The 13,699-nt window shown below is 36.1% G+C and overlaps 2 protein-coding genes across 2 annotated transcripts; one reads left to right on the top strand and one right to left on the bottom strand.

Moving 5' to 3' along the window:
- Positions 1-502: 502 nt before the first annotated feature.
- On the bottom strand, positions 503-1,621 carry LOC123988880. Its single transcript, XM_046289638.1, has one exon. It carries the CDS (start codon positions 1,619-1,621, stop codon positions 503-505), a length of 1,119 nt encoding a protein of 372 aa, XP_046145594.1.
- A 10,389-nt stretch (positions 1,622-12,010) lies between these two features.
- On the top strand, positions 12,011-13,432 carry LOC123988881 (general transcription factor II-I repeat domain-containing protein 2B-like). Its single transcript, XM_046289639.1, has 3 exons — positions 12,011-12,024; positions 12,073-12,442; positions 12,593-13,432. The coding sequence occupies exons 1-3, from the start codon at positions 12,011-12,013 to the stop codon at positions 13,430-13,432; spliced, it is 1,224 nt and encodes a 407-aa protein (XP_046145595.1).
- The last annotated feature ends 267 nt before the right edge of the window (positions 13,433-13,699 follow it).

Genomic DNA, 13,699 nt, shown 5'->3' on the forward strand with positions numbered 1-13,699 from the left:
CGCCGAGTTGAACGCGTTGCGAACGTCCAGCGTGACGAGGAGGACCAGCGGGCGGGCCTGATGGCACGCATTGTCCGCACGTCCGACAGCGTCGACTACATCGGAGATGGCACTGAGGGTGGAGTGCCCTCTCCTGAAGCCGTGCTGTCGGTCCGACAGGTCACCGGCGGCTTGTACTGCCTGAAGAAGGCGAGCCTTCAGCATCTTCTCCATCACCTTACCGGCTGTGTTTAACATACACAGCGGTCGGTAAGATGAAGGAGAGTCCGGGGGACCCTTCCCCTTGCTGATAAGTACAAGCCGCGCAACCTTCCAGGGCGACGGGAAGACGCTTGCCCGGAGGCACGTGTTGTACATATCGAGCAGGAGGTCCGGGTGGAGGCGCGCCACCATCTTCAGGACCTCCGCTGGAATGCCGTCCGGGCCCGGGGCTTTCCTGGGCTTCAAGGAACCCGCTGCTGACAGCAGCTCCTCCCGAGTGAAGGTGGGGACGGTCTCTCCGTCACCCAGCTCCGGATAAAAATCCCTTAGGAAACAGTCCGTCCACCAAACGCTCGGTGGTAGCTGCGTCCATCGTGCTCTGTGCGGCGGACGACCGGATCTTGCGGGTGACAAGCTTATAAGCTTGTCCCCAAGGGTCGCGGTTCACCTCGTCGCACAGCTCTCTCCAGCAGCGGGCTTTACTATCCTTGATAGTCCGGTTGAGCGTCTTCTTCGCCGCCTTGTACTCGGCTGACCTGTCGGAGGCCTCCGTTCTACCGCGAGCTCGTTGCGCCAGTCTCCGTAGCCTCAGACACTCCCGTCTGAGGCTGGCGATCTGGTCCGTCCACCAGTATGCCTGGGCTCGGCCTTTCCACGGCTTTTTCCGCGGGATCGAGGCGTCGCAAGCCCGAGTGATGAGCCGCATGGTGTCGCTGACCAGGGCCTCAGCGAAGCCCCTATCGGGGCGATCGCCAGGGGCGGGTGGTATGCCCCCGAGGCCGCGACTCAAACACTCGGCGAGCTTTTCCTCGTCCAGCTTGGCCGTGTTCCAGCCAAGTGGGCGCTGAGGATTGCGGTGCTGTGCCGCCCTACCGGACGATATCTGGAAGGTGATGTACTGATGATCACTACCAGTGAAATCTTCCATCACCCTCCAGCCCACGGCTCGGCTACCCAGACACTCCGAAACCAGAGTAACGTCTGGAATGGAATCGCCGAAGCCTGGTCGTCGGTAGGTCGGTGTAGTGCCGGTGTTGAGCACTATCAACCCCAGCCTGGATGCCATCTCCATAACCAGTTTGCCCCTGGTGTTGGGAGCTGGTATCCCCCACTCTAGAGCCCTGGCGTTGAAATCGCCTGCCACAACGAGCCCGCCGTTCATGTCGCGGAGCGCGTCTTCCAGGTCGTCGAGCTTTTCCCGGAACACGCAAGTGCTATAGTTGGGGGAGAGATAGACACTTACGTATGTAGCGTCCCGGGATTTGGCCCAGACGAACCCACGAACCGCTCCGCGACAAACCACTGGGACCTTCTGGAGGTCCCTCACCCAGAGCGCGGCGACGCCCAGGTCGTCAACGTACCACGACGAGCAGTCCCGGTTCCGGTACTGCTCGCTGATTACTACAACATCAGCGCCCATTTCAAGGGACAGCTGTGTGAGCAAATTGTCGGCGACCTGGCTGCGGTTCAGATTGCACTGAATCACCGTCGCCATTGCGTCCTGCGCTTCTGGGCACTTAGGACGTCTCGGAAGGCCTTACAGACCCCAGACCCTGGTGCGTGATCGAGCTGCTGCACGCCCAGCTCGGCGCAGAGCATGCAGCGAGGAGGGGAGGTGCAGTCGTTGGACGTGTGGTTGTCCTTACCGCACCTCCAGCAGGCCTTGCTTCGGTCTGGGCCCTTGAAGTCCCGCTTCGTGTGCCCATAGGCTAAGCACCTGAAGCACTTCGGGACTTCGGCCCAGCGCCTGATTCGGCAGTTTATCCAGCCGATCTTGATGCGATTTCTCGCGATCAGCTGGATGGAAGCCGCCTCCTCGGCATCAACCACTGCCTTGCGCTGCTCACTGCTGTTTGGCGCGAGCATGGTGACCTTCAGCTCCCCCCTTAGCTGGTCACCCAGAACTCGCACCACAGCAGCGCGCACCTCCTCGCCGGTCGTACAGCAGTCGAGATCACAAATCTCGACTCGCATGCGCGGCACCAGTGTCCTGACCTCCGCGGCATCTCCCACGGCGGCTTTGATGGCGTCCTGGAGGGCGCGCTGATCCTTGCAGCGTGCCAGCTCCAGCGGGACACCGCCCCCCTGAGTCTTCCGGATTTGACGGAACTCTGTTTCCGTCTCCTCCGGACGCACCTGTCGCCGGATTGTGCCCAGGACGTCCGCGTAGGACTTCCCGGCTGCCGGCTGCACGACGACGGCGCTGCGATTCGGCCTGCGCCGCCATTTTCTCTTCCTACGCCTCGCGCCTTTTTCAGGCTTTGGCAGAGGTGTGTTGGGCTCAGCCGCGCTCACCTTAGGCTTACCCGGCGTTGTCCCAGGCTGCTGGCGAGCGGGTTTAGCAGCGGCAGTGGAGGTGCTCTCAGGGGCACCCATTTGGGTGCTTTTTTGGGGGACGTCCTTGCTGGTGCCTTTACCCTTTTTCTTTTTCTTACCAGCCACAGTTGCCCAGGATTCCTGGGTCGCTGGGACTGGCCTTTGCCTGCCGCTCTCAGCCTCCTCCTCTGGAGAGGAGGACAGAGCTGGTCGAGGCCTTTTGCGGCTGCGCGAGGACAGCTCTGCCGTTGCTGGTGCTGGTGCTGGTGCTGGAGCACGGAGCAGCTGCAAAAGGACAGCGTGGCTGGCTCGCATGACCTGGCGAAGGGCATCTACGCATTCCGCCAGGTGCTCCATGCCGTTTTTAATTGGCATGGCCACATTCCGCTGCTTCTCGGTGCTCTTCCTCATGCTGCGGATTACTTCCAGCATTCGTTTGAGCTGCATTTCTCCGGTCTTATTGGCCTCGTCGGCCTGGCGAGCCAGCGCAGGCCTGTGCAGAGGTGTGACAGCGGAACTGCCACACCCCTCTTCACGCGTAGCCAAAGACGATGTGGGGGCCACGTTGTCAACCCCCACAGCGCTGCAGTCGTCGGATAACGACGTCCCGGGGCCTGCTTGCGCACCCCTGTCGGACGCCGGCACTGGGGTTCCGAGCCCCTGTGCGGTAAGCATATTCTCCTTCCTCAACCCTTCCATGTTCGGTTTTTGATTCGGGGTTTCCTCCACTAGAGTTTGGTCCGCGGGAGCTATCTTATTTCACTCCTACCCTCCACGCACTCCAAAGAGTACGTGGCGAGCGTTCCCCTATCCGCCACCCGGGGACGCGCCACGTCGGGGTATCACCTCCCCGCCTGACCTGGTCGCCCAGGACAGGTTCGTGGCAGAATTAGATATGTGATATACATTTAATAACAATATCATTATTCCTATATCTACATCAGATGAAATTTAATATACTGATCACTTCCCACAGATCAACGCACAGATTGTAACATTATCGTCATTACTATATCTACATTAGATATGTAATAAACACCTAATAACAGTATCGTTATTACTATATCTACATTAGATCTACTGCAATGTACTGATTCCTTCCCACAGATCAATGTACACTGAATCACAGTATCATTTGTACTATATCTACCTTGGATATGTAATATACATTTAATAACAATATCATTATTACTATATCTACAACAGATGAAATGTAATATACTGATTTAATCCCACAGACCAATGTACATTTAATAACAATACCATTATTACTATATCTACATTAGATATAATGTAATATAATGATCCCTTCCCACCGATCCATGTACATATAATGGCAGTATCGTTATTACTATATCTACATTAGATATGTAATATACATTTAATAACAATATCATTATTACTATATCTACATTAGATATAATGTAATAAAATGATCCCTTCCCACCGATCAATGTACATATAATGGCAGTATCGTTATTACTATATCTACATTTGATATGTAATATACATTTAATAACAATATCATTATTAATATATCTACATCAGATGTAATGTAATATACTGATTTAATCACACAGACCAATGTACATTTAATAACAATATCATTATTACTATATCTTCTTCAGATATAATGTAATATACTGATCACTTCCCACAGATCAATGCACAGATTGTAACAATATCGTCATTACTATATCTACATTAGATATGTTATAAACACTTAATAACAGTATCGTTATTACTATATCTACATTAGATCTACTGCAATATACTCATTCCTTCCCACAAATCAATGTACATTGAATAACAGTATCATTTATACTATATCTACATTGGATATAATGTAATATACTGAGGCCTTCCCACAGATCAATGTAATTTTGGTAACAATGTCATTATTACTATATCTACATTAGATATAATGTAATATACTTATCCCTTCCCACAGATCAATGTACATATAATAACAGTATCGTTATTACTATATCTACATTAGATATGTAATATACATTTATTAACAGTATCATTATTACTATATCTACATCAGATGAAATTTGATATACTGATTTAATCCCACGGACCAATGTACATTTAATAACAATATCATTATTACTATATCTACATTAGATATAATGTAATATAATGATCCCTTCCCACCGATCAATGTACATTTAATGGCAGTATCGTTATTACTATATCTTCATTAGATATGTAATATACATTTAATAACAATATCATTATTAATATATCTACATCAGATGTAATGTAGTATACTGATTTATTCCCACAGACCAATGTACATTTAATAACAATATCATTATTACTATATCTACATTAGATATAATGTAATATACTGATCCCTTCCCACAGAACAATGTACATATAATAATAGTTTCGTTATTACTATATCGACATTAGATATAATGTAATATACTGATACCTTCGCACATATCAATGTACATATAGTAACAGTATTGTTATTACTATATCTACATTAGATATGTAATATACATTTAATAACAATATCAGTATTACTATATCTACATCAGATGAAATTTAATATACTGATTTAATCCCACAGACCAAGGTACATTTAATAACAATATCATTATTACTATATCTACATCAGATGTAATTTAATATACTGATTTAATCCCACAGATCAATGTACATATAATAACAGTTTGGTTATTACTATATCTACATTAGATATAATGTAATATACTGATTTAATCCAGCAGACCAATGTACATTTAATAACAATACCATTATTACTATATCCACATCAGATGTAATTTAATATACTGATTTAATCCCACAGATCAATGTACATATAATAACAGTATCGTTATTACTATATCTACATTAGATATGTAATATACATTTAATAACAATATCATTATTACTATATCTACATCAGATGTAATTTAATATACTGATTTAATCCCACAGATCAATGTACATATAATAACAGTTTCGTTATTACTATATCTACATTACATATAATGTAATATACTGATACCTTCCCACAGATCAATGTACATATAATGGTAGTATCGTTATTACTATATCTACATTAGATATGTAATATACATTTAATAACAAAATCATTATTACTATATCTACATCAGATGTAATTTAATATACTGATTTAATCCCACAGATCAATGTACATATAATAACAGTATCGTTATTACTATATCTACATTAGATATGTAATATACATTTAATAACAATATCATTATTACTATATCTACATTAGATATAATCTAATATAATGATCCCTTCCCACAGATCAATGTACATATATTAACAGTATCGTAATTACATATCTAATGTAGATATGTAATATACATTTAATAACAATATCATTATTACTATATCTACATCAGATGAAATTTAATATACTGATTTAATCCCACAGACCAATGTACATTTAATAACAATATCATTATTACTATATCTACATCAGATGTAATTTAATATACTGATTTAATCCCCCAGATCAATGTACATATAATAACAGTTTTGTTATTACTATATCTAAAATAGATATAATGTAATATACTGATTTAATCCAGCAGACCAATGTACATTTAATACAATACCATTATTACTATATCCACATCAGATGTAATTTAATATACTGATTTAATCCCACAGATCAATGTACATATAATAACAGTATCGTTATTACTATATCTACATTAGATATGTAATATACATTTAATAACAATATCATTATTACTATATCTACATCAGATGTAATTTAATATACTGATTTAATCCCACAGATCAATTTACATATAATAACAGTTTCGTTATTACTATATCTACATTACATATAATGTAATATACTGATACCTTCCCACAGATCAATGTACATATAATGGTAGTATCGTTATTACTATATCTACATTAGATATGTAATATACATTTAATAACAATATCATTATTACTATATCTACATCAGACGAAATTTAATATACTGATTTAATCCCACAGATCAATGTACATATAATAACAGTATCGTTATTACTATATCTACATTAGATATGTAATATACATTTAATAACAATATCATTATTACTATATCTACATTAGATATAATCTAATATAATGATCCCTTCCCACAGATCAATGTACATATAATGGTAGTATCGTAATTACTATATCTACTTTAGATATGTAATATACATTTAATAACAATATCATTATTACTATATCTACATCAGATGTAATGTAATATACTGATTTATTCCCACAGACCAATGTACATTTAATAACTATATCATTATTACTATATCTACATCAGATGTAATTTAATCTACTGATTTAATCCCACAGATCAATGTACATATAATAACAGTTTCGTTACTACTATATCTACATTAGATATAATGTAATATAGTGATACCTTCCCACAGATCAATGTACATGTAATAACAGAATCGTTATTACTATATCTACATTAGATATGTAATATACATTTATTAACAATATCATTATTACTATATCTACATTAGATATAATGTAATATAATGATCCCTTCCCACCGATCAATGTACATATGATTGCAGTTTCGTTATTACTATATCTACATTAGATATGTAATATACATTTAATAACAATATCATTATTACTATATCTACATTAGATATAATGTAATATAATGATCCCTTCCCACAGATCAATGTACATTGAATAACAATATCATTATTACTATATCCACATTAGATATAATGTAATATGATTTTCCCTTCCCACCGATCAATGTACATATAATGGCAGTTTCGTTATTACTATATCTACATTAGATATAATGTAATATACTGATACCTTCGCACAGATCAATGTACATATAATAACAGTATCGTTATTACTATATCTACATTAGATATGTAATATATATTTATTAACAATATCATTATTACTATATCTACATTAGATATAATGTAATATAATGATCCCTTCCCACCGATCAATGTTCATATGATTGCAGTTTCGCTATTACTATATCTACATTAGATATGTAATATACATTTAATAACAATATCATTATTACTATATCTACATTAGATATAGTGTAATATAATGATCCCTTCCCACAGATCAATGTACATGTAATAACAGTATCGTTATTACTATATCTACATTTGATATGTGATATACATTTAATAACCATATCATTATATGTAATGTAATATACTGATTTAATCACACAGACCAATGTACATTTAATAACAATATCATTATTACTATATCTTCTTTAGATATAATGTAATATACTGATCACTTCCCACAGATCAATGCACAGATTGTAACATTATCGTCATTACTATATCTACATTAGATATGTAATAAACACTTAATAACAGTATCGTTATTACTGTATCTACATTAGATCTACTGCAATATACTCATTCCTTCCCACAGATCAATGTACATGTAACAACAGTATCGTTATTACTATATCTACATTAGATATGTAATATACATTTATTAACAATATCATTATTACTATATCTACATTAGATATAATGTAATACAATGATCCCTTCCCACCGATCAATGTCCATATAATGGCAGTATCGTTATTACTATATCTGCATTAGATCTCCTGCAGTATACTGATTCCTTCCCACAGATCAATGTACATTGCATAACAGTATCATTTATACTATATCTACATTGGATATAATGTAATATACTGATGCCTTCGCACAGATCAATGTACTTTTGGTAACAATATCATTATTACTATATCTACATTAGATATAATGTAATATACTGATCCCTACCCCCAGATCAATGTACATATAATAACAGTTTCGTTATTACTATATCTAAAATAGATATAATGTAATATACTGATACCTTCCCACAGATCAATGTACATATAATAACAGTATCGTTATTACTATATCTACATTAGATATGTAATATACGTTTAACAGCAATATCATTATTACTATATCTACATCAGATGAAATGTAATATACTGATTTAATCCCACAGACCAATGTACATTTAATATCAATACCATTATTACTATATCTACATCAGATGTAATTTAATATACTGATTTAATCCCACAGATCAATGTACATATAATAACAGTTTCGTTATTACTATATCTACATTAGATATAATGTAATATAGTGATACCTTCCCACAGATCAATGTACACGTAATAACAGTATCGTTATTACTATATCTACATTACATATGTAATATACATTTATTAACAATATCATTATTACTATATCTACATTAGATATAATGTAATATGATTATCCCTTCCCACCGATCAATGTACATATAATGGCAGTTTCGTTATTACTATATCTACATTAGATATAATGTAATATAGTGATACCTTCCCATAGATCAATGTACATATAATGGCAGTATCATTATTACTATATCTACATTAGATATGTAATATACATTTAATAACAATATCATTATTACTATATCTACATTAGATGTAATGTAATAAAATGATCCCTTCCCACCGATCAATGTACATATAATGGCAGTACCGTTATTAATATATCTACATTTGATATGTAATATACATTTAATAACAATATCATCATTAATATATCTACACCAGATGTAATGTAATATACTGATTTATTCCCACAGACCAATGTACATTTAATAACAATATCATTATTACTATATCTTCGTTAGATATAATGTAATATAATGTATAACTTCCCCCGTTCAATGTACATATAATGGCAGTATCGTTATTACTATATCTGCATTAGATCTCCTGCAATATACTGATCCCTTCCCACAGATCAATGTACATTGAATAACAATATCATTATTACTATATCTACATCAGATGTTATGTAATATACTGATTTATTCCCACAGACCAATGTACATTTAATAACGATATCACTACTACTATATCTACATTAGATATAATGTAATATAATGATCCCTTCCCACCGATCCATGTACATATAATGGCAGTATCGTCATTACTATATCTACATTAGACATGTAATATACATTTAATAACAATATCATTATTACTATATCTACATCAGATGTTATGTAATATACTGTTTCATTCCCTCAGACCAATGTACATTTAATAACAATATCATTATTACTATATCTACATTAGATATAATGTAATATAGTGATACCTTCCCACCGATCAATGTACATGTAATAACAGTATCGTTATTACTATATCTACATTAGATATGTAATATACATTTATTAACAATATCATTATTACTATATCTACATTAGATATAATGTAATATGATTATCCCTTCCCACCGATCAATGTACATATAATGGCAGTTTCGTTATTACTATATCTACATTAGATATAATGTAATATACTGATACCTTCCCACAGATCAATGTACATATAATAACAGTATCGTTATTACTATATCTACATTAGATATGTAATATACGTTTAACAACAATATCATTATTACTATATCTACATCAGATGAAATGTAATATACTGATTTAATCCCACAGACCAATGTACATTTAATAACAATACCATTATTACTATATCTACATCAGATGTAATTTAATATACTGATTTAATCCCACAGATCAATGTACATATAATAACAGTTTCGTTATTACTATATCTACATTAGATATAATGTAATATAGTGATACCTTCCCACAGATCAATGTACATGTAACAACAGTATCGTTATTACTATATCTACATTAGATATGTAATATACATTTATTAACAATATCATTATTACTATATCTACATTAGATATAATATAATATAGTGATACCTTCCCATAGATCAATGTACATATAATGGCAGTATCATTATTACTATATCTACATTAGATATGTAATATACATTTAATAACAATATCATTATTACTATATCTACATTAGATGTAATGTAATACACTGATCCCTTCCCACCCATCAATGTACATATAATGGCAGTATCGTTATTAATATATCTACATTTGATATGTAATATACATTTAATAACAATATCATTATTAATATATCTACACCAGATGTAATGTAATATACTGATTTATTCCCACAGACCAATGTACATTTAATAACAATATCATTATTACTATATCTTCGTTAGATATAATGTAATATAATGTATAACTTCCCCCCGTTCAATGTACATATAATGGCAGTATCGTTATTACTATATCTGTATTATATCTCCTGCAATATACTGATCCCTTCCCACAGATCAATGTAAATTGAATAACAATATCATTATTACTATATCTACATCAGATGAAATTTAATATACTGATTTAATCCCACAGACCAATGTACATTTAATAACAATATCATTATTACGATATCTACATTAGATATAATGTAATATAATGATCCCTTCCCACCGTTCAATGTACATATAATGGCAGTATCGTTATTACTATATCTACATTAGATATGTAATATACATTTAATAACAATATCATTATTACTATATCTACATCAGACGAAATTTAATATACTGATTTAATCGAGCAGACCAATGTACATTTAATAACAATACCATTATTACTATATCTACATAAGATGTAATTTAATATACTGATTTAATCCCACAGATCAATGGACATATAATAACAGTATCGTTATTACTATATCTACATTAGATCTACTGCAATATACTGAATCCTTCCCACAGATCAATGTACATTGAATAACAGTATCATTTATACCAGAGCCCGGCAAGATTTGCACTTTCCAGCCGATTTTCAGCTGGCTCCGCCTACCGCTATTCCCCTTGCCCCGACGTTCAGCGCGCAGCCTACGAACCGTTCGAGGCTCAGGAGCGTATCACTTGTAAACGTATGCTGACAATAGCTTACCACATCACCCGCGAGGTACTATTGTTGATGCGTTTTTTTTTAAGTGGTATCCCCAGTAGGCCTAATCCACTGATGATAATCCACTAAACGGAAACAAAATTAAATAAGAAATTATAAGAGCTTTTGGGACTTTTTAGGAGGAAGATTAGAAATATCTATTTGCATATTGCACGTAGCAAGCCGCATAAGACGCGGTAAGATTCATCGCTTAATGAAGAACGTTTTTCATTTTTTATAAATTTCATTTGTGAAAATGAAGTTTCACACAAATATGTGGATCCAAACATTTCGCTGCTTTAATTGACCTGCGAATCCTATCTTCAAACCCGTCATATTTCTTGCGCCATCAGTTGTAATCGAAGAACATTTCAATTAAGAATAAAAATGTTTAACTTTCTCACTACGATCGTACTTTGATATGTTGCCTGGACAACAGCTTGTTATATCAAAGCACGATATAACAAGCTGTTGTCCAGGCAACAATTACTATTACCAATTGTTTTCCAAACAATTATGAAGCAGTCGTAGCAAACACAGCAGATCGAGGCAGTGTTTAATCGTAGTGAGAAAGTTAAACATTTTTATTCTTCTTTTAACGAATCAACCTAGAGTAGAGGATGAATAATAAAAGGTATGTCCAAGATTTCGATCAATCTTGGGAAGTTAATTATTTCTTCAGTTTTATTTCCAATCAAACGATTTGTCTACTCTGTGGTTTTAAACCTTTGGTAGTAAAGAAGTTTATAATAGAGAGACATTTCAGAACTCGTCATTTGCTCGAATATTCCAATTATTCAAATACCGAAAAATTGAACATAATCGAAGGATTAAAGCTGGTTTACCAAGAAGGTGCACTACCACCTTCTATCAATTCTTCTTCTCAAAAATCTGTATTAGCTTCTTATGCCATTTCTTTACTTATAGCACAGAATGCAAAACCATTTAGTGAAGGTGTTTTTGTGAAGAATTGTATTATCGAAGCGGTAAAAGCTTTCGGTAATTCTTTAACACTTGAGGAAGCAATGAGCATTCCCCTTAGTTCAAAAACGGTAACTTCAAGAGTTACTGATATCAGTGCTTCTATTACGGAAAAATTAAAAAATCTTTTGCAGTCGTGTACATATTTTTCTTTATGTATCGATGAGAGCACTGATATTCGACACACGAGTCAATTAAGTATTTTTACTCGAATCGTGCAGAACGATTTCTCATGTGTCGAAGAACTGTTAGATTTCGTCCCTTTACATGGCACAACAACGGGACTTGATATATTTTTAGCAGTTCAAAAATCACTTGAAAAATTTGGTGTAGATCTTAATAAATGTTCTTCGATTACAACTGATGGCGCAAGAAATATGACGGGTTTGAAGATAGGATTCGCAGGTCAATTAAAGCAGCGAAACAGTAACATTCCTGTTATACACTGTATAATTCATCAGGAAGCATTAAGTGGCAAAGTTGTACAATTATCAACAACTATGGCCACTGTGTCTAAAATAATAAACCTAATTAAAGGTGGACACAAATTCCTGACTCATAGGAAATTTCAATTATTTCTGCAGGAACATAATGCTGTTCACACAGATGTTCCGCTCGATTGCCCAGTACGTTGGCTTAGTGCTGCAAAATGTTTGGAAACATTTTTTTCGATAAGAAAAGAGATTTTACTTTTTTTACAAGAGGGAAACAACCCACAATATCAGGAATACATATCTCATTTGGAAGATATTACATTTCTTTCCGAACTTGCCTTTATTACAGATATAACTAATCAACTTAGGCTTCTCAATTTAAAGTTACAAAGAACAAATCAAAGTATTTCGCAATTAGTTAGTCATGTTGATTCTTTCCGAAGAAAATTACAGTTATTGAAATCTCATTTAAATAATGATGTTTTTCGTTTTTCTCCGTCATGCGAGATTCTTCTCAAAGAATACGGCAATAGCTGCAATTTTAAGGAATATATTCATTTCGTAGATTGTCTCATAGAAGAATTCGATACACGTTTTATTTGCTTCGAAAACTTAGAACCGAATTAATTCTTTTCGAGAATCCCCTTACAGCGCCAATCGAAGAACAGCATCTTGACTTGCAGGATGAATTATGCGATTTACAATGTAACATTTCTCTTAAAATGGTTAAAGAAACCGGTCCTGATTTTTATAAAATATTGTCACAAACATCATACCCTAAGCTTCGTGATTTTGGACTTAGAATTTTTTCAATGTTTGGATCCACATATTTGTGTGAAACTTCATTTGCACAAATGAAATTTATAAAAAATGAAAAACGTTCTTCATTAAGCG

The sequence above is a fragment of the Osmia bicornis genome, unplaced genomic scaffold (assembly GCF_907164935.1).
Source record: "Osmia bicornis bicornis unplaced genomic scaffold, iOsmBic2.1, whole genome shotgun sequence".
Taxonomy (NCBI): Eukaryota; Metazoa; Arthropoda; class Insecta; order Hymenoptera; family Megachilidae; genus Osmia; species Osmia bicornis.